General features: G+C 46.1%; 1 protein-coding gene across 1 annotated transcript; it reads left to right on the top strand.

The window, feature by feature from the left end:
* The first annotated feature begins 2,899 nt into the window (after positions 1 to 2,899).
* LOC129829527 (solute carrier family 2, facilitated glucose transporter member 5-like) lies at positions 2,900 to 24,057 on the top strand. The gene is made up of 12 exons (XM_055891256.1): positions 2,900 to 2,986; positions 4,134 to 4,232; positions 4,476 to 4,636; positions 4,834 to 4,958; positions 5,471 to 5,623; positions 5,823 to 5,948; positions 6,304 to 6,491; positions 7,468 to 7,578; positions 8,397 to 8,498; positions 15,231 to 15,306; positions 19,316 to 19,443; positions 23,617 to 24,057. The coding sequence occupies exons 1-12, from the start codon at positions 2,939 to 2,941 to the stop codon at positions 23,839 to 23,841; spliced, it is 1,542 nt and encodes a 513-aa protein (XP_055747231.1). The 5' UTR covers positions 2,900 to 2,938; the 3' UTR covers positions 23,842 to 24,057.
* The last annotated feature ends 1,230 nt before the right edge of the window (positions 24,058 to 25,287 follow it).

Raw genomic sequence — 25,287 nt, 5'->3', positions numbered from 1 at the left:
TAAGAATGTCGCCAACAAAACAAGAAACAACAAAAACGTACGTGAAGCTTACTAGGGCTATACAGGCCACTAACAAAGACAACTACCCACAACTAAGGTGGAAAACAGGCTGCCTAAGTATGATTCCCAATCAGAGACAACGATAGACAGCTGTCCCTGATTGAGAACCATACCCGGCCAAAACATAGAAACAGAAAACATAGAAATAAAGAAACTAGAATGCCCACCCTAGTCACACCCTGGCCTAACCAAAATAGAGAATAAAAGCCTCTCTATGGCCAGGGCGTGACAACAGTACTATTACAACAACCACTACAGTCAGGGTTTAGAACACAGAGTTTAGGACACAGAGTTTAGGACACAGGGTTTAGGACACAGGGTTTAGGACACAGGGTTTAGGACACAGAGTTTAGGACACACTACTATTACAACATCCACTACAGTCAGGGTTTAGGACACAGAGTTTAGGACACAGGGTTTAGGACACAGGGTTTAGGACACAGGGTTTAGGACACAACACTATTACAACATCCACTACAGTCAGGGTTTAGGACACAGGGTTTAGGACACAGAGTTTAGGACACAGGGTTTAGGACACAGAGTTTAGGACACAGGGTTTAGGACACAGGGTTTAGGACACAGGGTTTAGGACACAACACTATTACAACATCCACTACAGTCAGGGTTTAGGACACAGGGTTTAGGACACAGAGTTTAGGACACAGGGTTTAGGACACAGAGTTTAGGACACAGGGTTTAGGACACAACACTATTACAACATCCACTACAGTCAGGGTTTAGGACACAGGGTTAAGGACACAGAGTTTAGGACACAGAGTTTAGGACACAGGGTTTAGGACACAGGGTTTAGGACACAGAGTTTAGGACATGATTCCAAATGTGTTATTTCATAGTTTTGATGTCTCCACTATTATTCTACAATGTAGAAAATAGTAAAAATACAGAAAAACCCTTTAATGAGTAGGTGTGTTCAAACTTTTGACTGGTACTGTATATAAAGTGTAATATTGGGATTCAAACTCAAAATTGAATACATTTCAACTCTGTATCTGACATGGTACAGGTGTCTTCTTTTTTTAAGCCCATAAACATGTGTGTGTGTTTCAAAGTAGATTTGTTTAAGAAATGCTATGTGTGACCCTGATTTAGCCCACTGCAGTAAAAGGTTGGGGAGCCATTAGGTCTCAACTTGGTGCTCCGGTATCGCTTGCCATGCAGTAGCAGAAAGAACAGTCTATGACTTGAGTCTTTGACAATTTTTAGGTCCCTCCTCTGACACCGCCTGGCATAGAGATCCTGGATGGCATGAAGCTCGGCCCCAGTGACGTACGCACTACCCTGTGTAGCACCTTGCGATCGGAATGCCGAGCATTTGCAATACCAGTCAGGATGCTCTCGATGGTGCAGCTGTAGAACTTTCTGAGGATTTGAGGTCCCATGCCAAATCTTGTTGTGCCCTCTTCACGACTGTCTTGGTGTGTTTGGACCATGATAGGTCCTTAGTTATCTGGACACCAATGAATTTGATGCGCTCGACTCGCTCCAGCCCCTTCGATGTGAATGGGGGCGTACTCAGCCCTCCTTTTCCTGTAGTCCACAATCAACTCCCTTTTTTGTCTCCCAGTGTCTGTTGGAAAGCAGACTGAGGCAGGTTTTCTTCTAGGATTTTGCCTCTGCTTAGCTCTATTCTGTTACTTTTTATCCTAAAAAACTCCCTAGACCTTGCCAATGACAAGTATACCCATAACAGGATGCAGCCACCACCATGCTTGAAAATATAAATGTGTTGGATTTGCCCCAAACATAACACTTTGTATTCAGGACATACAGTTAATTTCTTTGTCACATTTTACTTTAGTGCCTTATTGCAAACAGGATGCATGTTTTGGAATATTTTTATTCTGTACAGGCTTCAGGTTAGTATTGTGGAGCAACTACAATGTTGTTGATCCATCCTCAGTTTTCTCCTATCACAGCCATTAAACTGTAACTGTTTGATTTTCTCCCCAATTTGGTGGTTTCCAATTGGTAGTTACAGTCTTGTCTCATCGTTGAAACTCCCGTACGGACTCCGAAACACAACCCAACCCAACCCTGCTTCTTGACACAATGCCCACTTAGCCCGGAAGCCAGCCGCACCAATGTGTCGGAGGAAACACTGTGCACCTGGCGAACGTGTCAGTGTGCACTGCGCCCGGCCCGCCACAGGAGTCGCTAGTGCGCAATGGGACAAGGACATCCCTGCCGGCCAAACCCTCCCCTAACCCGGACGACGCTGGGCCAATTGTGCGCCGCCCCATGGGTCTCCCGGGTCACGGCCGTCTGCGACAGAGCCTGGACTCGAACCCAGGATCTCGCCCGGTGTATGGTGTTTCCTCCGACACATTGGTGCGGCTGGCTTCCGGGTTAAGGGGGCATTGTGTCAAGAAGCAGGGCGGCTCGGTTGGGTCGTGTTTCGGAGTCCGTACTCGTAACTTATTATGTGACTTGTTAAGCACATTTTTACTCCTGAACTTATTTTAGGTTTGCCATAACAAATGGGTTTAATACTTGACTCAAGACATTCCAGCTTTTCATTTTTAATTAATTTGTAAACTTCATTCCACTTCGACATTATAGGTATTGTGTGTAGGCCAGTAACACAACATCTCAATTTAATCCATTTAACACGCAGGCTGTAACAGCGACACAATCTGAAACAAAGTAAAGCGGTGTGAACCCTTTTCTGAAGACACTGTAACATGCCATAAAAGCAACAATAACACAACAGTGCGTTTGAAGTATTAGCACAAGGGGTGGTAGTAAACTCTAATCTACCGTCTGATCCTCTGATCCAATGTCCAAAGTACATCTGAATCCAGTGGAGCAGCTATCTGTGGCTGAGAGAGGTGACAATAGAAACCTCAAGTCCAGAGCCATGGAAGAAGAAAAGGATTTGGGGGAACCTTTGGAAGAGAGGAGAGGGGTAAGCCAATGACGTTACATTGAACATCCCAAAATGATGTTAAGTTGTATACTTTGATGTTGGATTTTTTTTTATAATAAAAAAAATAAATGTTTTATTATGCTTAGCATGCTACTAAATAGGAAACATAACTACTGCATGAAAAGTGTTAGCTATGAGGTAGGAAATGTGTGGTTATTTGCAGATTATGATAATTCCTACAGTATCATTTTTTAAGGTATGACCCAGATGCAGACAGTGTTGAAGAAACTAAAGCTTATTATTTTAACAGGGACAGGCAAACAACAGGTCAAAGGCAGGCAGGGGTCAATAATTCAGAGAGGGTGTAAGTCACCGGAACAGCAGGCAGGCTCAGGGTCAGGTCAGGCAGAGTAGTGGGGCGAAGGTACAGAATGGCAAGCGGGCTCAGGGTCAGGTCAGGCAGAGGTCAGTAATACAGAGTAGTGGGGCGAAGGTACAGAACAGCAAGCGGGCTCAGGGTCAGGGCAGGCAGAGGTCAGTAATACAGAGTAGTGGGGCGAAGGTACAGAATGGCAAGCGGGCTCAGGGTCAGGGCAGACAGAAGTCAGTAATACAGAGTAGTGGGGCGAAGGTACAGAACAGCAAGCGGGCTCAGGGTCAGGGCAGGCAGAGGTCAGTAATCCAGAATAGAGGCAAAGGTACAGAACGGCAGGCAAGCTCAGGGTCAGGGCAGGCAGAGGTCAGTAATCCAGAATAGAGGCAAAGGTACAGAACGGCAGGCAGGCTCAGGGTCAGGGCAGGCAGGGGTCAGTAATACAGAGTAGTGGGGCGAAGGTACAGGACGGCAGGCAGGCTCAGGGTCAGGGCAGGCAGGGGTCAGTAATACAGAATAGTGGGGCGAAGGTACAGGACGGCAGGCAGGCTCAGGGTCAGGAAAGGTCAAAACCAGGAAACTAGAAAACAGGGACTATACTGTAGCAAAGACAGCAGCAAGGAAAAGCGCTGGTTGGTTTGAACGAACAAAACGAACGAGCACAGACAGACAGAAAACACAGGTATAAATACCCAGGGGATAAATAGGGGTAGATGGGCGCCACCTGGAGGTGGGGTGGAGACGAGCACAAGGACAAGGTGCAACAGATCAGGGTGTGACACTACAGTACGTTCTCCCTTTTTCACGTGACAGAAGCTGACCGTTGTCCTGACGTTGGCTACCCTCGTATCTGCCTTTGGATCATCCTTCCAGTATGGATACAACGTGGCTGTGATCAACTCCCCATCTGTGGTAATTTATACCACACTGAATTTATCTGAAGTTTAAAAAATATATAATATAATATATAATATTTCCCTGATTAAACTGCACTGAAACTTCACATTTCTACCTATTGTATTTGAGCTAAATTTAATTTAATTGTTGTGTTCACACGTAATCTATTTTTTTTTTTAAAAAAAAGAGGTATTTTGACCTTAATGGGACTTCCTGTATAAATACAAGTTAAATACAATAAAATCTGTCTTTGTCCAGTTCATACGGCAGTTCTACAACAGTACCTACGTGGAGCGTTACGGCCAACCCATGGAGGATAGCTTCCTCACCCTCCTGTGGTCCCTGTCCGTTTCCATGTATCCCCTGGGAGGATTCTTTGGCTCACTGATGGTGGCCCCTCTCGTCAACAAACTAGGAAGGTAATGACTGGTTATTAAAGATGTATTAACTGTCTATACACCCAAATAAGTATCCGTTTTTTAAACTGAAATACAACTGGAATAGGCTTGTAAATGATCTACGGAAATTCAGAAAACATACATACATATAGCTAGCTTTGATCGTCATGAAATACTATTTTTGTTTATCTCTAATGAAAAAAATAATTGTCTGACAGGAAAGGCACCCTCCTCTTCAATAACATCTTCTCCATTGTTCCGGCTGTGATGATGGGAGTGAGCGAGATCGCTAAGTCATATGAGATCATCATCGTGGCTAGGGTTATAGTGGGGATCTGCGCAGGTCAGCAAAAAAAACAACCTCTATCACACTCATTTTGATCACATTTAATGGACAGAAAAGTCTTATCTCCTTTAAATATTTTCTTATCTTTCCAAACTTTTATTCAAGAACAACATATACTTTGAATTCGTAGCTATATGTATGTAAACTGTCTCAGTTTCTGATGAAACTTGATTAATAACGGCAATCTCCCAAGGCTCCCGAGTGGCGCAGAGGTCTAAGGCACTGCATCTCAGTGCTAGATGTGTCACTCCAGACCCTGGTTCGATCTCGGGTTGTATCACAACTGGCAGTGATTGGGAGTCCCGTAGGGCGGTGCACAATTGTCTGGGTTCGGGGAGGGTTTGGCCAGGGGTAGGCCGTCATTGTAAAATAAGAATTTGTTCTTAACTGACTTTCCTGGTTAAATAAAGGTTAAATAAATAAAAATGACCTTATTTATTGATCAATCAGATGCTAATTGAAATGTAGCCTGTAGCCGGATGCGTTCTCTGTCGTCACCCTTCCTCTAGGTCTTTCGTCCAACGTGGTGCCTATGTACCTGGGTGAACTCTCTCCTAAGAACCTGAGAGGAGCGATCGGCGTCGTGCCTCAGCTCTTCATCACCATCGGAATCCTCAGTGCACAGGTGTTAGGCATCAGGAGCATTCTGGGAAACAGCACAGGTAGGGCAGCCTCAAGCAGAGGTTCCACAAAGCATTCTGGTACACAACGCCACATTGATATCAGGGAATTCTGTGGGATTGCGACTAATTGAAAAGTCACACCACCCAACCCGAAGTTTGGGAACCACCGGTGAGAGGTTGACCTGTAGCTGGAGAGTTTGTGGCTCAATAAGGTGTGTGTGTCCTGTCCTCTCACCAGGCTGGCCTCTCATGCTGGGTCTAACAGGTATCCCTGCCCTGGTAGAGCTGTTTCTGCTGCCGTTCTTCCCAGAGAGCCCCAGGTACATGCTGATCCAGAAAGGAGACGACAAGACCGCCCGGAGAGGTAACACATCTGACATTTGAGAGAGAGACAGAGAGACAGAGAGACAGAAAGACAGAGAGAGAGAGAGAGAGAGAGAGAGAGAGAGAGAGAGAGAGAGAGAGAGAGAGAGAGAGAGAGAGAGAGAGAGAGAGAGAGAGAGAGAGAGAGAGAGAGAAGAGAGAGAGAGCGCGCGCGTTGGGCCAGTTACCAAAATGTCGCTGATTTGAATCCCCAAGTTGACTAGGTGAAAGATCTGCCAATTTGTCCTTGAGCAAGGCACTTGGGGGGGGGGGGGGGTAGATAAATAATGCTTGGTTGGTTGGTTGACTGACTGATTGATTGATTGATGAGGAGGTTGTGCGTTCCTCTCCCTCAGCGCTGCAGCGTCTACGAGGCTGCGAGGATGTGGACGGAGAGATGGATGAGATGAGACTGGAGCACCAGTCAGAACAAGCCGAGGGCCGCCTGTCCGTCCTCAACCTCCTGTCCCTCCGCTCCCTGCGCTGGCAGCTCATCTCCATCGTAGCCATGAACATGGGTCAACAGCTGTCTGGCATCAACGCGGTAAAACATGCGTATGAGACCAGAAGACCTGAGCTAATGGCTTTAGATCAGCGGGCTAACACAGTCAAATGTGTATGAACACGAGCAGCTGTCTGGGGATCAATGAGGTAAGGTGTAACCATAGAGATGTACAGAGAACTCTAGTGGCCGAAGCCTGTTTTAGCATGGGCAGCGCCATTCAGGACTTTCACCATTTTGAAGTAGTCAACTGGGTGGGACTTCCTATGGGTTAAGGATCACATAGTTCCATCCAGGGCATCAGGAGGGATCAGCCAATTAATTATACTTGTGAGAAAACATTTCATAACTGCAGGTGGCAGTAAATCACCAACTTTGTCTTTATACCTGTTCAAACACCTTCCAGATGACAGTATGCACCCTTTCAGTTTGTTTACCAACTCATGGAAATAGTAAAAGAAGACAATGGACTACTTCAAAATGGAGATGGCCTCAATGGCGCTACCTGCGCTCTCACAGACGCCCTAATGGGACAGATACAACGATGCAATCTCTATACGTCTCTATGTGTGTAACCAACCGGGATTCAAACCCAGGTTTACTGAGTACCACAAGACAGTGTTATCCCGCTGAGCTAATGCTAAGGTAAGCTACCGCAAGGGAGCTAACGCAAGTCTTCAGGTCTGGGACAAGTTTATTCCTCACACAAGCTTGGTCCCCTGAACCATCTGCGTTACAGATCCACTAATGTTGATTCTACACTGAATATTATATGGATCGGATGACCTTCTAGTGGGAGAAATCTAGGGTTGCAAAATTCCGGTTACTTTCCCAAAAGTCACAGGTTTTCCATAAATCCCGGGTGGAAGATTCCCTGAATTTCGAGGGAATAAGCCAGGAATCTGGGAATCCTCCAACCAGGATTTTTGGAAAACCTGGGAACCTCGGTAAAGTTCCCAGAACCCAAATTTTGTCATTAAATTATCTGAAGCTAGAATCCTGTCTCTCCTCTCCTCAGATATACTACTATGCTGACAGTATCTACAGCTCAGCGGGAGTCAAGGAGAGTCACATCCAGTACGTCACAGTTGGAACTGGGGCTGTCAACGTCTTCATGACCATCACTGCGGTACGAAATACCCTCTCTCCCGTCTCCAACACTGTACCGAAGGACTCAGTTCACCGCGATACGAAATACCCTCTCTCCCGTCTCCAACACTGTACCGAAGGACTCAGTTCACCGCGGTACGACATACCCTCTCTCCCGTCTCCAACACTGTACCGAAGGACTCAGTTCACCGCGGTACGACATACCCTCTCTCCCGTCTCCAACACTGTACCGAAGGGCTTAGTTCACCGCGGTACGAAATACCCTCTCTCCCGTCTCCAACACTGTACCGAAGGACTCAGTTCACCGCGATACGAAATACCCTCTCTCCCGTCTCCAACACTGTACCGAAGGACTCAGTTCACCGCGGTACGACATACCCTCTCTCCCGTCTCCAACACTGTACCGAAGGACTCAGTTCACCGCGGTACGACATACCCTCTCTCCCGTCTCCAACACTGTACCGAAGGGCTTAGTTCACCGCGGTACGACATACCCTCTCTCCCGTCTCCAACACTGTACCGAAGGACTCAGTTCACCGCGGTACGACATACCCTCTCTCCCGTCTCCAACACTGTACCGAAGGACTCAGTTCAATTGAACACACATTTGAAGTACTGTAAAACACATAAGGCTGGGTTTACACAGGCAACCCAATTCTGATCTTTTGCCCAAATATTGACAAAAGAGCTGATCTGATTGGCCAAAAGACTAATTAGTGGGAAAAGATCCGAATTGGGCTGCCTGTGTAATGCAGCCATAGACTCACAAGTAAATGCTTCCAGTTTTCAGGAGTCACCTTCGACCTTTCCTTCATGTTTGTGACTGTGGTTCAACAGGTGTTCATTGTGGAGGCCGCAGGCAGGAGGCTGCTCCTCCTCATTGGGTTTGGGATCTGCTGTGTATCCTGTGCTCTCCTCACTGTGGCACTCACCTTCCAGGTAAGCTACACTGCACCCTTGCCCTACTTTGGACCAAAGCCATTGGGTCTGGTCCAAAGTAGTGCACACTATGATCAATAGTAGTGCACTAGGCATATATAGTAAATCTGGTGTCGTTAGAGACATACTACAACAGCTGCAACTCCCATAACACCAGCCAAACACTACAACCTAAAACTACGACTCCCATAACACCAGCCAAACACTACAAGTTAAATCTCCAACTCCCAAAACACCAGCCAAACACTACAAGTTAAATCTCCAACTCGCATAACACCAGCCAAACACTACAACAGCCAAACACTACAACAGCCAAACACTACAACAGCCAAACACTACAACAGCCAAACACTACAACCTAAAACTACAACTCCCATAACACCAGCCAAACACTACAACAGCCAAACACTACAAGCTATAACTACAACTCCCATAACACCAGCCAAACACTACAAGCTAAAACTACAACTCCCATAACACCAGCCAAACACTACAACAGCCAAACACTACAAGCTGTAACTACAACTCCCATAACACCAGCCAAACACTACAACAGCCAAACACTACAAGCTAGAACTCCAACTCCCATAGCACCAACCAAACACCACAAGCAAAACTCAAACTCCCATAACACCAGCCAAACACTACAAGCTAAAACTCCAACTCCCAAAACACCAGCCAAACGCTACAAGCTAAAACTACAACTCCCATAACACCAGCCAAACACTACAACAGCCAAACATTACTGTAACGGTTTTCCTTCATCCGAAGAGGAGGAGCAGGGATTCGACCAAAACGCAGCGTTTGAATATGACATGATGTTTAATTAAACAAAACAGAAAACACGAACAAACACTTGAAGTTACAAAACAAATAAACGATGTAGACAGACCTGAACGACGAACTCACATGAAACACGAAGAACGCATGAACACGAAAACTGCCTACATAAAACAAACAAACAAAACCGAAACAGTCCCATGTGGCGCAACGACATACACAGACACAGGAGACAACCACCCACAACAAACAGTGTGAAAACACCTACCTTAATATGACTCTCAATTAGAGGAAATGCCAAACACCTGCCTCTAATTGAGAGCCATACCAGGCAACCCTTAAACAAACATAGAAACAGAAAACATAGACTGCCCACCCAAACTCACGTCCTGACCAACTAACACATACAAAACTAACAGAAACAGATCAGGAACGTGACATAACACCCCCTTTAAGGTGCGAACTCCGGGCGCACCAGCACAAAGTTTAGGGGAGGGTCTGGGTGGGCATCTGACCACGGTGGTGGCTCAGGCTCTGGGCGAGGTCCCCACCCCACCATAGTCAATCCCAGCTTACGTTTCCCCCTACGACTGACCACCCTCCTATTCCACCCACTTAATTTTTTGGGTAACATCGATACAAGGGGCAGCACCAGGATAGAGAGGTAGCTCAGGACAGAGGGATAGCTCAGGACAGAGGGATAGCTCAGGATAGAGAGGTAGCTCAGGATAGAGAGGTAGCTCAGGATAGAGGGGCAACTCCGGACTGAAGGGCAGCTCCGGACAGAGAGACAGCTCTGGACTGAGGGCCAGTTCTGGATAAATAGCCGCTCTGGGCTGAGGGACAGCTCATGACTGGCTGACGGCTCTGGACGCTCATGGCTGGCTGACGGCTCTGGACGCTCATGGCTGGCTGACGGCTCTGGACGCTCATGGCTGGCTGACGGCTCTGGACGCTCATGGCTGGCTGACGGCTCTGGACGCTCATGGCTGGCTGACGGCTCTGGACGCTCATGGCTGGCTGACGGCTCTGGACGCTCATGGCTGGTTGGCGGCTCTGGCAGATCCTGTCTGGTTGGCGGCTCTGGCAGATCCTGTCTGGTTGGCGGCTCTGGCAGATCCTGTCTGGTTGGCGGCTCTGGCAGATCCTGTCTGGTTGGCGGCTCCGGCAGATCCTGACTGACAAATGGCTCTAGCGGCTCCTGACTGACTAACGGCTCTAACGGCTCTGGACAGACGGGCGGCTCTAATGGCACGGGACAGACGGATGGCTCAGACGGCGCTGGGCAGACGGATGGCTCAGACGGCGCTGGGGAGACGGATGGCTCAGACGGCGCTGGGGAGACGGATGGCTCAGACGGCGCTGGGGAGACGGATGGCTCAGACGGCGCTGGGGAGACGGATGGCTCAGATGGCGCTGGGGAGACGGATGGCTCTGGCCGGATGAGGCGCACTGTAGCCCTGGTGCGTGGTGCCGGAACTGGAGGCACCAGGCTAAGGACACGCACCTTCAGGCTAGTGCGGGGAACAACAACAGGGCACACTGGACTCTCAATGCGCACTATAGGCCTGGTGCGTGGTACCGGAACTGGAGGTACCGGGCTGAGGGCACGCACATCAGGGCGAGTGCGGGGAGAAGGAACAGTGCGTCCAGGGCTCTGGAGACGCACAGGTGGCTTAGTGCGTGGTGCCGGAACTGGAGGCACTGGGCTGGAGACACGCACCATAGGGAGAGTGCGTGGAGGAGGAACAGGGCTCTGGAAACGCACTGGAAGCCTGGTGCGTGGTGTAGGCACTGGTGGTACTGGGCTGGGACAGGAAGGTGGCGCCGGAAATACCGGACCGTGTAGGCGTACTGGCTCCCTTGAGCATTGAGCCTGCCCAACCTTACCTGGTTGAATGCTCCCCGTTGCCCGACCAGTGCGGGGAGGTGCAATAACCCGCACCGGGCTATGTAGGCGAACCGGGGACACCATGTGTAAGGCATGGTGCCATGTAAGCCGGCCTGAGGAGACGCACTGGTGGCCAGATATGTAGGGCCGGCTTCATGACATCCGGCTCAATACTCAATCTAGCCCTGCCAGTGCGGGGAGGTGGAATAACCTGCACCGGGCTATGCACACGTACAGGAGACACCGTGCGCTCTACTGCGTAACACGGTGTCTGCCCGTACTCTCGCTCCCCACGGTAAGTACAGGGAGTAGGCGCAGGTTTCCTACCTGACTTCGCCACTCTCCCTTTAAGCCCCCCCCCCCCCCAAGACATTTTTGGGGTTTTCTCTTCTCACAGGCTTCCTACTGCTTCGTCGTGCTGCCTCCATACGCCGGTATCCCTCCTCGCACTGCGCCAGAGAATCCCAGGCGGGCTCCGGCACTCACCCTGGGTTGATCGCCCACCTGTCGATCTCCTCCCACGTAGTGTAGCCCAGATCCTTTCCTGCCTCCGAGCTAGCTCCTCATATCGCCGCCTCTCTGCTTTCGCTGCCTCCAGCTCAGCTTTGGGGCGGCGATATTCTCCTGGTTGAGCCCAGGGTCCCTTACCATCCAATATCTCCTCCCATGTCCACGAGTCCTGGTTCTTTTGTTGCACTCCCCCAAGCTGCTTGGTCGTATATTGGTGGGTGGTTCTGTAACGGTTTTCCTCCTCCTCTTCATCCGAAGAGAAGGAGCAGGGATTCGACTAAAACGCAGCGTTTGAATATGACATGATGTTTAATTAAACAAAACAGAAAACACGAACGAACACTTGAAGTTACAAAACAAATAAACGATGTAGACAGACCTGAACGACGAACTCACATGAAACACGAAGAACGCATGAACACAAACTGCCTACATAAAACGAACGAACAAACAAACAAAACCGAAACAGTCCCATGTGGCGCAACGACATACACAGACACAGGAGACAACCACCCACAACAAACAGTGTGAAAACACCTACCTTAATATGACTCTCAATTAGAGGAAACGCCAAACACCTGCCTCTAATTGAGAGCCATACCAGGCAACCCTTAAACAAACATAGAAACAGAAAACATAGACTGCCCACCCAAACTCACGTCCTGACCAACTACCACATAAAAAACTAACAGAAACAGGTCAGGAACGTGATAATTACAAGCTAAAACTCCAACTCAATATCCCCTAAAGCCTTTAGTGTGAATGCTTTATTGCACCTGCAGTGAATACCGGTAACGTGATACTTAGTTTACAGAATTATAGTCCCATAAATCAGGTATCAGCCAGTTGGCACAGGACCAGACTGAGCTGAGGGCCTAAGACTCCAACCCTGGGAGCAGTGGGGGAGGGGATCTACTGGGGCTGGGATCAGTGGTGGAGGGGATCTACTGGGGATGGGATCAGTGGTGGAGGGGATCTACTGGGGATGGGATCTACTGGGGCTGGGATCAGTGGTGGAGGGGATCTACTGGGGCTGGGATCGGTAGTGGAGGTGATCTACTGGGGCTGGGATCAGTGGTGGAGGGGATCTACTGGGGCTGGGATCAGTGGTGGAGGGGATCTACTGGGGAGGGGATCTACTGGGGATGGGAGCAGTGGGGGAGGGGATCTACTGGGGCTGGGATCAGTGGTGGAGGGGAGCTACTGGGGATGGGATCTACTGGGGATGGGAGCAGTGGGGGAGGGGATCTACTGGGGCTGGGATCAGTGGTGGAGGGGATCTACTGGGGATGGGATCTACTGGGGATGGGATCAGTGGTGGAGGGGATCTACTGGGGCTGGGATCAGTGGTGGAGGGGATCTACTGGGGATGGGATCTACTGGGGATGGGATCAGTGGTGGAGGGGATCTACTGGGACTGGGATCAGTGGTGGAGGGGATCTACTGGGGCTGGGATCAGTGGTGGAGGGGATCTACTGGGGCTGGGATCAGTAGTGGAGGGGATCTACTGGGGCTGGGATCAGTGGTGGAGGGGATCTACTGGGGATGGGATCAGTGGTGGAGGGGATCTACTGGGGCTGGGATCAGTGGTGGAGGGGATCTACTGGGGATGGGATCTACTGGGGATGGGATCAGTGGTGGAGGGGATCTGCTGGGGATGGGATCAGTGGTGGAGGGGATCTACTGGGGATGGGATCTACTGGGGATGGGATCTACTGGGGATGGGATCAGTGGTGGAGGGGATCTACTGGGGCTGGGAGCAGTGGGGGAGGGGATCTACTGGGGCTGGGATCAGTGGTGGAGGGGATCTACTGGGGATGGGATCAGTGGTGGAGGGGATCTACTGGGGATGGGATCAGTGGTGGAGGGGATCTACTGGGGATGGGATCAGTGGTGGAGGGGATCTACTGGGGATGGGATCTACTGGGGATGGGATCTACTGGGGATGGGATCTACTGGGGATGGGATCGGTGGTGGAGGGAATTTACTGGGGATGGGATCTACTGGGGATGGGATCTACTGGGGTTGGGATTTAGAGAGAAATAAAGAGAGAGATATAGAGTTATAGAGAGATATAGAGATATACAGTGGGCCAAAAAGTATTTAGTCAGCCACCAATTGTGCAAGTTCTCCCAGGTTGTGGACAGGTGTCTTTTATACTGATAACAAGTTCAAACAGGTGCCATTAATACAGGTAACGAGTGGAGGACAGAGGAGCCTCTTAAAGAAGAAGTTACAGGTCTGTGAGAGCCATAGATCTTGCTTGTTTGTAGGTGACCAAATTCTTATTTTCCACCATAATTTGCAAATAAATTCATTAAAAATCCTACAATGTGATTTTCATAGTTGAAGTGTACCTATGATGAAAATTACAGGCCTCTCTCATCTTTTTAAGTGGGAGAATTTGCACAATTGGTGGCTGACTAAATACTTTTTTGCCCCACTGTATATAGAGAGGTATAGAGAGATATATAGAGATATAGAGAGATTTATAGAGAGATATAGAGATATAGAGCGTTATAGAGAGATATATAGTTATAGAGAGATATATAGAGTTATAGAGAGTTATACAGAGTTATAGAGAGATATATAGTTATAGAGAGTTATATAGAGTTATAGAGAGTTATATAGAGAGATTTATAGAGAGATATATAGTTATAGAGAGGTATATAGAGTTATAGAGAGATATATAGAGTTATAGAGAGTTATATAGAGAGATTTATAGAGAGATATAGAGAGATATATAGAGATTTATAGAGAGATTTATAGAGAGATATAGAGAGATTTATAGAGAGATATAGAGAGATATAGAGAGATATATAGAGATTTATAGAGAGATATATAGAGTTATAGAGATACAGAGAGTTATAGAGATTTCTAGAGAGATTTCTAGAGAGATATAGAGAGATTTATAGAGAGATATAGAGAGATATATAGAGATTTATAGAGAGATATATAGAGTTATAGAGAGATTTATAGAGATTTATAGAGAGATTTATAGAGAGATATAGAGAGTTATAGAGAGTTATATAGTTATAGAGAGATATATAGTTATAGAGAGATATATAGTTATAGAGAGATATATAGAGATTTATAGAGAGATATATAGAGTTATAGAGATACAGAGAGTTATAGAGATTTATAAAGAGATTTCTAGAGAGATTTCTAGAGAGATATAGAGAGATTTATAGAGAGATATAGAGAGATATATAGAGATTTATAGAGAGATATATAGAGTTATAGAGAGATTTATAGAGATTTATAGAGAGATATAGAGAGATATATAGTTATAGAGAGATATATAGTTATAGAGAGATTTATAGAGATTTATAGAGAGATTTATAGAGAGATATAGAGAGTTATAGAGAGTTATAGAGAGATTTATAGAGATTTATAGAGAGATATAGAGAGTTATAGAGAGATTTATAGAGATTTATAGAGAGATATAGAGAGTTATAGAGAGTTATACAGAGCTGTAGAGAGAACGAGGAAGTGAACAGCTGTAAATACAGCTGGTTTATAATAACAGCCCCAGTTTTGTTGACACGCAGGAGAGTACGGAGTGGATGCCCTACGTCAGCATCGCCTGTGTCATCGTCTATGTTGTTGGACACGCCGTCGGACCCAGTAAGTCACCCTCATCTGTGGTCAGACACTGTAATGGTTTGAAAATTCAATTGCCTTTCAAACATGCGATATGCAGTATAATAACATGTCAAAAACATGTAATTACGGGCCTCCCGGGTGGCGCAGTGGTCTAGAGCACTGCATCGCAGTGCTAACTGCGCCACCAGAGTCTCTGGGTTCGCCCCCAGGCTCTGTCGCAGCCGGCCGCGACCGGGAGGTCCGTGGGGCGACGCACAATTGGGCTAGCGTCGTCCGGGTAAGGGAGGGTTTGGCCGGTAGGGATTTCCTTGTCTCATCGCGCTCCAGCGACTCCTGTGGCGGGCTGGGCGCAGTGCGTGCTAACCAAGGGGGCCAGGTGCACGGTGTTTCCTCCGACACATTGGTGCGGCTGGCTTCCGGGTTGGAGGCGCGCTGTGTTAAAGAAGCAGTGCGGCTTGGTTGGGTTGTGCTTCGGAGGACGCATGACTTTCGACCTTCGTCTCTCCCGAGCCCGTACGGGAGTTGTAGCGATAAGACAAGATAGTAATTACTAGCGATTGGACACCACGAAAAATTGGGGAGAAAAGGGGATAAAAATTTAAAAAAAAAAAAATTATTTTATTTTTTTAAACATGTAATTACATAATGTCAGGTTCTGGTGCATATAGAATACATACCATCTATACAGTAGCATTAGCTGGGGCATATAGAATACATACCATCTATACAGTAGCATTAGCTGGGGCATATAGAATACATACCATCTATACAGTAGCATTAGCTGGTGCATATAGAATACATACCATCTATACAGTAGCATTAGCTGGGGCATATAGAATACATACCATCTATACTGTAGCATTAGCTGGTGCACATAGAATACATACCATCTATACTGTAGCATTAGCTGGTGCACATAGAATACATACCATCTATACAGTAGCATTAGCTGGTGCATATAGAATACATACCATCTATACTGTAGCATTAGCTGGTGCATATAGAATACATACCATCTATACTGTAGCATTAGCTGGTGCATATAGAATACATACCATCTATACTGTAGCATTAGCTGGTGCGTATAGAATACATACCATCTATACTGTAGCATTAGCTGGTGCATATAGAATACATACATCCGCTACAAGACCATGGTGCTTGCCTACGGAGCTGTGAGGGGAACGGCACCTCAGTACCTTCAGGCTCTGATCAGGCCCTACACCCAAACAAGGGCACTGCGTTCATCCATCTCTGGCCGGCTCGCCTCCCTACCACTGAGGAAGTACAGTTCCCGCTCAGCCCAGTCAAAACTGTTCGCTGCTCTGGCACCCCAATGGTGGAACAAACTCCCTCACGACGCCAGGACAGCGGAGTCAATCACCACCTTCCAGAGACACCTGTAACCCCACCTCTTTAAGGAATACCTAGGATAGGATAAAGCAATCCTTCTGACCCCCCCCCCCCCTTAAAATATTTTGATGCACTATTGTAAAGTGGCTGTTCCACTGGATGTCATAAGGTGAATGCACCAATTTGTAAGTCGCTCTGGATAAGAGCGTCTGCTAAATGACTTAAATGTAAATGTAAATGTAATACCATCTATACTGTAGCATTAGCTGGTGCATATAGAATACATACCATCTATACTGTAACATTAGCTGGTGCATATAGAATACATACCATCTATACTGTAGCATTAGTCACAGACCAAATGTATTTATATAGCCCTTCTTACATCAGCTGATATCTCAAAGTGCTGTACAGAAACCCAGACTTAAACCCCAAACAGCAAGCAATGCAGGTGTTGAAGCACGGAGGCTAGGAAAAACTCCCTAGAAAGGCCAAAATCTAGGAAGAAACCTAGAGAGGACCCAGGTTATGAGGGGTGGCCAGTCCTCTTCTGGCTGTGCCGGGTGGAGATTATAACAGAACATGGCCAAGATGTTCAAATGTTCATAAATGACCAGCATGGTCAAATAATAATAATCACAGTAGTTGTCGAGGGTGCAACAAGTCAGCACCTCAGGGGTAAATGTCAGTTGGCTTTTCATCGCCGATCACATAGACCACGTGTCTGTTCCCATAAGTCCTATTCCCAGTGAGTACAGAGATGATGTTGCTCTAACGTAGACCTGTCACTAGTCTCTAACGTAGACCTGTCACTAGTCTCTAACATAGACCTGTCACTATTCTCTAACATAAACCTGTCACTAGTCTCTAACGTAGACCTGTCACTAGTCTCTAACATAGACCTGTCACTAGTCTCTAACATAGACCTGTCACTATTCTCTAACATAAACCTGTCACTAGTCTCTAACATAGACCTGTCACTATTCTCTAACGTAGACCTGTCACTAGTCTCTAACGTAGGCCTGTCACTAGTCTCTAACATAGACCTGTCACTATTCTCTAACGTAGACCTGTCACTAGTCTCTAACGTAGACCTGTCACTAGTCTCTAACGTAGACCTGTCACTAGTCTCTAACGTAGACCTGTCATTAGTCTCTAACGTAGACCTGTCACTAGTCTCTAATGTAGACCTGTCACTAGTCCCTAACATAGACCTGTCACTAGTCTCTAACGCAGACCTGTCATTAGTCTCTAATGTAGACCTGTCACTAGTCCCTAACATAGACCTGTCACTAGTCTCTAACGTAGAAATGTCAATAGTCTCTAACATAGACCTGTCACTATTCTCTAACATAGACCTGTCACTAGTCTCTAACATAGACCTGTCACTATTCTCTAACATAAACCTGTCACTAGTCTCTAATGTAGACCTGTCACTAGTCTCTAACATAGACCTGTCACTAGTCTCTAACGTAGACCTGTCACTAGTCTCTAACATAGACCTGTCACTATTCTCTAACATAAACCTGTCACTAGTCTCTAACGTAGACCTGTCACTAGTCTCTAACATAGACCTGTCACTAGTCCCTAACGTAGACCTGTCACTAGTCTCTAACGTAGACATGTCAATAGTCTCTAACATAGACCTGTCACTATTCTCTAACATAGACCTGTCACTATTCTCTAACATAAACCTGTCACTAGTCTCTAACGTAGACCTGTCACTAGTCTCTAACATAGACCTGTCACTAGTCTCTAACATAGACCTGTCACTAGTTTCTAACGTAGACCTGTCACTAGTCTCTAACATAGACCTGTCACTATTCTCTAACATAAACCTGTCACTAGTCTCTAACGTAGACCTGTCACTAGTCTCTAACATAGACCTGTCACTAGTCTCTAACATAGACCTGTCACTAGTCTCTAACGTAGACCTGTCACTAGTCTCTAACATAGACCTGTCACTATTCTCTAACATAAACCTGTCACTAGTCTCTAACGTAGACCTGTCACTAGTCTCTAACATAGACCTGTCACTAGTCCCTAACGTAGACCTGTCACTAGTCTCTAAAGTAGACATGTCAATAGTCTCTAACATAGACCTGTCACTATTCTCTAACATAGACCTGTCACTATTCTCTAACATAGACCTGTCACTATTCTCTAACATAAACCTGTCACTAGTCTCTAACGTAGACCTGTCACTAGTCCCTAACATAGACCTGTCACTAGTTTCTAACATAGACCTGTCACTAGTTTCTAACATAGACCTGTCACTAGTTTCTAACATAGACCTGTCACTAGTCTCTAACATAGACCTGTCACTAGTCTCTAACATAGACCTGTCACTAGTCTCTAATGTAGACCTGTCACTAGTCTCTAACATAGACCTGTCACTAGTCTCTAACATAGACCTGTCACTAGTCTCTAACATAGACCTCTCACAAGTCTCTAACGTAGATGCAAACTAGCCACTTCAGAAATACATTCATTAAAAATAACCTCTGCAATTGCTATCTGGCTAGCTACTATTTTGTGTTTGGGGTATGAAGAAGCGAATAACGCAGTCACGTACTTCCTCTATGCCAAACTGACGTTCTGTTTCGCACAGACGTGTTAAGCCGGAACATTGCAACATTGTGGGAGGCAATGTCTAACCTCTGACCTCTGTCCCAAGGTACTATTCCCTACGTGGTGACCACAGAGATGTTCCGCCAGTCGTCCAGACCAGCAGCCTTTATGGTGGCAGGGTCGATCCACTGGCTGTCCAACTTCACTGTGGGACTGGTGTTCCCCTTCATGGAGGTCAGTGCTCCAAGCAGGAAAGAAGCCATTTTGATGTCAACAAAGAGAGATTCTGGAAATATTGTTCATAGTTAAACAAGCCATTTTGATGTCCATAACAGTCTCAGTAGTGTTTTTGGACCATTTGTATTTGTATGTATTTTGTATTTATTATGGATCCCCAGTAGCTGCTGTCTCTTCCTGGCGTCCAGCAAAAATGATGGCTGTAATATACATTATAATACAATTTTTAAACATTCAAATACATTTAAAAACAGATTTCACAATACATTAAGTGTGTTCCCTCAGGCCACTACTCTACTACTACACACTATCCAGGTGCGTGTGTGTGTGTGTATAGTGTGTATGTTATGTCAATACATACAGGAGTCAACCTCTTATGTTTCACCGAGTCGTGGTTGAACGACGACATTAATAACATACAGCTGGTGGGTTATACACTCTATCGGACAGGATCGAACCGCAGCCTCTGGTAAGACACGGGGCGGGGACCTATGTATAATTGTAAACAACAGCTGGTTGTTCTCATGATAAGCTGTAGACCACACTATCTACCTAGAGAGTTTTCATCTGTATTTTTCGTAGCTGTCTACATACCACCACAGACCGTGCTCAATGAGCTGTATACCGGCATAAGCAAAGAGAGGTGGCGCTCCTAGTGGCCGGGGACTTAAATGCAGGGAAACTTAAATCGGTTTTACCTCAATTCTATCAGCATGTTAAATGTGCAACCAGAGGAAAACCAGGGGGAAAAAACTCTAGACCACCTTTACTCCACACATCAGATGCATACAAAGATCTCCCCCGCCCTCCATTTGGCAAATCTGACCATAATTCTATCCTCCTGATTCCTGCTTGCAAGCAAAAACTAAAGCAGGAAGCACCAGTGACTTGGTCTATGAAAAAGTGGTCAGATTAAGCAGATGCTACAGAAATGTTTTGCTAGCACATACTGGAATATGTTCCGGGTTTCTTCCGATGGCATTGAGGAGTACACCACATCAGTCACTGGCTTCATCAATAAGTGCATTGATGACGTCGTCCCCACAGTAACCGTATGTACATACCCTAACCAGAAGCCATAGATTACAGGCAACATTCGCACTGAGCTAAAGGGTAGAGCTGCCGCTTTCAAGGACTCTAACCCGGAAGCTTATAAGAAATCCCGCTATGCCCTCCGGCGAACCATCAAACAAGCAAGGCGTCAATACAGTACTAAGATCGAATCATAGTACACCGGCTCCAATGCTCGTCGGATGTGGCAGGGCTTGCAAACTATTACAGACTACAAAGGGAAGCACAGCTGAGAGCTGCCCAGTGACACAAGCCTACCAGACGAGCTAAATAACTTCTATGCTCGTTTCGAGGCAAGTAACACTGAAACATGCATGAGAGCATCAGCTGTTCCGGACGACTGTGTGATCACGCTCTCCGCAGCCGATGTGAGTAAGACCTTTAAACAGGTCAACATTCACAAGGCCGCAGTGTCAGACGGATTACCAGGACGTGTACTCCGAGCATGCGCTGTCTTCACTGACATTTTCAACCATTCCCTGTCAGAGTCTGTAATACCAACATGTTTCAAGCAGACCACCATAGTCCCTGTGCCCAAGAACACTAAGGTAACCTGCCTAAATTACTACCCGTAGCACTCACGTCTGGAGCCATGAAATGCTTTGAAAGGCTCGTCATATCTCACATCAACACCATTATCCCAGAAACCCTAGACCAACTCCAATTTGCATACCGCCCCAACAGATCCACAGATGATGCCATCTCTATTGCACTCCACACTGTCCTTTACCCACCTGGACAAAAGGAACACCTATGTGAGAATGCTATGCATTGACTACAGCTCAGCGTTCAACACCATAGTGCCCTCAAAGCTCATCACTAAGCTAAGCTAAGCGTTGCAGTGATTTCATACTCTGTAGTAGTTGACGTGTATAGTGTTTAGTCATCCACCTACATAGACACACAGGCTTTACTTAGAGTCAGTTGTCATGACATTGCCCTGTTGGGTGAGGTTTATGAGCCCCATAAATACCTTTTCTCCTTTTCTCTCCACTCTACAGAATGGACTCTCATACCTATCTCTCTACCTCTACCTACCTATCTCTCTACCTCTACCTCTGCCTCTCTCTCTACCTCTACCTACCTATCTCTCTACCTCTACATACCCATCTCTCTATCTCTACCTCTACCTCTACATACCTATCTCTCTACCTCTACCTACATATCTCTCTATCTCTACCTACCTATCTCTCTACCTCTACCTACCTATCTCTCTACCTCTATATCTCTACCTCTACCTACCTATCTCTCTACCTCTACCTCTGCCTCTCTCTCTACCTCTACCTACCTATCTCTCTACCTCTACATACCCATCTCTCTATCTCTACCTCTACCTCTACATACCTATCTCTCTACCTCTACCTACATATCTCTCTATCTCTACCTACCTATCTCTCTACCTCTACCTACCTATCTCTCTACCTCTATATCTCTACCTCTACCTACCTATCTCTCTACCTCTACCTTTACATACCTATCTCTCTACCTTTACATACCTATCTCTCTACCTCTACCTACCTATCTCTCTACCTCTACCTATCTATCTCTCTACCTCTACCTACCTATCTCTCTACCTCTACCTACCTATCTCTCTACCTCTACCTATCTATCTCTCTACCTCTACCTACCTATCTCTCTACCTCTACCTATCTATCTCTCTACCTCTACCTACCTATCTCTCTACCTCTACCTATCTATCTCTCTACCTCTACCTACCTATCTCTCTACCTCTACCTATCTATCTCTCTACCTCTACCTACCTATCTCTCTACTTCTACCTATCTATCTCTCTACCTCTACCTACCTATCTCTCTACCTCTACCTACCTATCTCTCTACCTCTATCTCTACCCCTACCTCTACCTACCTATCTCTCTACCTCTACCTACCTATCTCTCTACCTCTACCTATCTATATCTCTACCTCTACCTACCTATCTCTCTACCTCTATCTCTACCCCTACCTCTACCTATCTATCTCTCTACCTCTACCTACCTATCTCTCTACCTCTACCTACCTATCTCTCTACCTCTACCTATCTATCTCTCTACTTCTACCTACCTATCTCTCTACCTCTATCTCTACCCCTACCTCTACCTACCTATCTCTCTACCTCTACCTACCTATCTCTCTACCTCTATCTCTACCCCTACCTCTACCTATCTCTCTTCCTCTACCTATATATCTCTACTTCTACCTATCTCTCTTCCTCTCTCTCTACCTCTACCTATATATCTCTACTTCTACCTCTACCTCTACCTATCCCTCTACTTATCTCTCTCTACCTCTACCTATCTCTCTAACTCTACCTATTTCTGTACCTCTACCTATGTCTCTACCTCTACATACCTATCTCTCTACCTCTACCTATCTATCTACCTACCTCTACCTATCTATCTACCTCTACCTATCTATCTCTCTACCTCTACCTATCTATCTCTCTACCTCTACCTATCTATCTACCCACCTCTACCTATCTATCGCTCTACCTCTACCTACCTATCTCTCTACCTCTACCTATATTTCTACTTCTACCTCTATCTATCTCTCTACCTCTACCTATCTCTCTACCTATCTCTCTACCTCTGTCTCTACCTCTACCTCTACCTCTACCTATCTCTCTACCTATCTCTCTACCAACCTATCTCTCTAACTCTACCTCTACCTATCTCTCTACCTCTACCTATACCTATCTCTCTACCTCTATCTATCTATCTCTCTACCTCTACCAACCTATCTCTCTACCTCTGCCTCTACCTATCTCTCTACCTCTACCTCTACCTATCTCTCTACCTCTACCTATCTCTCTACCTCTACCTCTACCTATCTCTCTACCTCTACCTCTACCTATCGCTCTACCTCTACCTCTACCTATCTCTCTACCTCTACCTATCTCTCTACCTCTACCTATCCCTCTACCTATCGCTCTACCTCTAGCTCTATGTCTCTACCTCTTTATGTCTGTCTCCAGAGATACCCGAGCACCAATGCTTTCATTATCAGTACAGTACCGTAGAGTATATAAGTTGTTATGTCCAGGAGTTGTGTGTGACCTGAATGTCTTACTCTTTCTGTCTGTGTTTCTATCTCTGCCCTCCAGAGTGGCCTGGGCTCCAACAGTTTCATCATCTTCTGCTTCATCTGCTTGGCGACTCTGTTCTACATCTGGCTGGTCGTTCCGGAGACCAAGAACAAGACCTTCCTGGAGATCAGCCAGATGTTCGCTCACAGGAACCAGGTGGAGATACAGGTGGGAAATGCTCCGTTGAAACCAGAGACCGGAGACGGCAGGGACGATGACGCGTTCAAGGCCACTGCCTTCTAAAGGAGGAGGATTAAGGCCATTTATTTAAGGACTCTGTTTGAGACGAGAAAGGAGAGAAGAAAGGAGAGAAGAAAGGAGAGAAGAAAGGAGAGAAGAAAGGAGAGAAGAAAGGAGAGAAGAAAGGAGAGAAGAAAGGAGAAGTACAAAAACAGGTTGTTCTGTTTGAAGGTTGACAGACTGGACCGAAACCACTTGGTGTAATCTGTATTTATTAAATTATACGCCCACTGCAGACGGTATTATTTCAATACCAAATCATTTCTGGGTAACAGGCGACAAAGTTTAAACAGCAATGAATCCCTTTGAAAGTGGCCTGTGTCAAAGTTGACTACAAAGTGTTAAACAGGATAATTTTGGTCATGAAGTCAGTCTCGTCTGAAATGGCGTTTGGAACATCTGTGCATCACAACAGGAACATTAAGGTTGGGTTTTGATTTGACGATGATCCATTTGCCCACTAACATGTGGTGAACAGCTGTGGTGATTTCTCTCTATCCAATAGCATAGACAAGGAGACAGACCTGCCAAGCAGCTCCGACTTTGTTTACATAAGACAACATGTCACACGTTTGTTTAACTTGAGAAATACCGTACCAAACACCTTCCTTAGATGTCAAATTGCGCAACTAAAACATCCTCTGCAAAACTTTAAAATGTGTTAAAGATTTCTTGTTTGAGTTGTGCAATTTGACGTCTAAGGAAGGTGTTTGGTACGGTATTTCTCAAGTTAAACAAACGTGTGACATGTTGTCTTATGTAAACAAAGTCGGAGCTGCTTGGCAGGTCTGTCTCCTTGTCTATGCTATTGGATAGAGAGAAATCACTGCAGCTGTTCACCACATGTTAGTGGGCAAATGGATCATCGTCAAATCAAAACCCAACCTTAATGTTCCTGTTGTGATGCACAGATGTTCCAAACGCCATTTCAGACGAGACTGACTTCATGACCAAAATTATCCTGTTTAACACTTTGTAGTCAACTTTGACACAAGAATAACTGTGTTTGACTCAAATCAATGACATACAGGCCACCTTGAAAGGGATTCATGGCTGTTTAAAGGGATTCATTGCTGTTTAAAGGGATTCATTGCTGTTTAAAGGCCTGTTACCCAGAAATGATTTGGTATTGACATCATACCGTCTGCATTGGTCGTATAATTTAATAAATACAGATTACACCAAGAAGTCACAGTCCAGTTATCTTAGTTTCACTCTGAAGATCGTGAGGAAGTGAAATAGGCTTCCTACAGTATCTCATGGGGGACAAACATAATTAACCAAACGCGGAATCGGTCAGGAAACACACCTCTAAGACTATAAAGTAGTGCACTGCCCCTTTATTAGTCCTTATTTATCAAACCGATAGTCTGTAGCGCGGGCAAAAATACCTGTATACACCCCCTCCCCTTTAAGTCCCTTACTGTAATAGTTTTCCCATTAAAATTC

The sequence above is a fragment of the Salvelinus fontinalis genome, chromosome 31 (assembly GCF_029448725.1).
Source record: "Salvelinus fontinalis isolate EN_2023a chromosome 31, ASM2944872v1, whole genome shotgun sequence".
NCBI classification, from domain to species: Eukaryota; Metazoa; Chordata; class Actinopteri; order Salmoniformes; family Salmonidae; genus Salvelinus; species Salvelinus fontinalis.
The sequence above is the reverse complement of the archived record's forward strand: the minus strand, read 5'-3'. Positions and strand labels throughout refer to the sequence as shown.

Excerpts from the sequence above, each read along its gene's own strand:
- LOC129829527 (XM_055891256.1), top strand. The coding sequence starts at position 2,939 with ATGGAAGAAGAAAAGGATTTGGGGGAACCTTTGGAAGAGAGGAGAGGG. Across the intron at positions 4,637-4,833 it reads CTCGTCAACAAACTAGGAAG|GAAAGGCACCCTCCTCTTCA; the intron begins GTAATGACTGGT and ends ATTGTCTGACAG. Across the intron at positions 6,492-7,467 it reads AGCTGTCTGGCATCAACGCG|ATATACTACTATGCTGACAG; the intron begins GTAAAACATGCG and ends TCCTCTCCTCAG.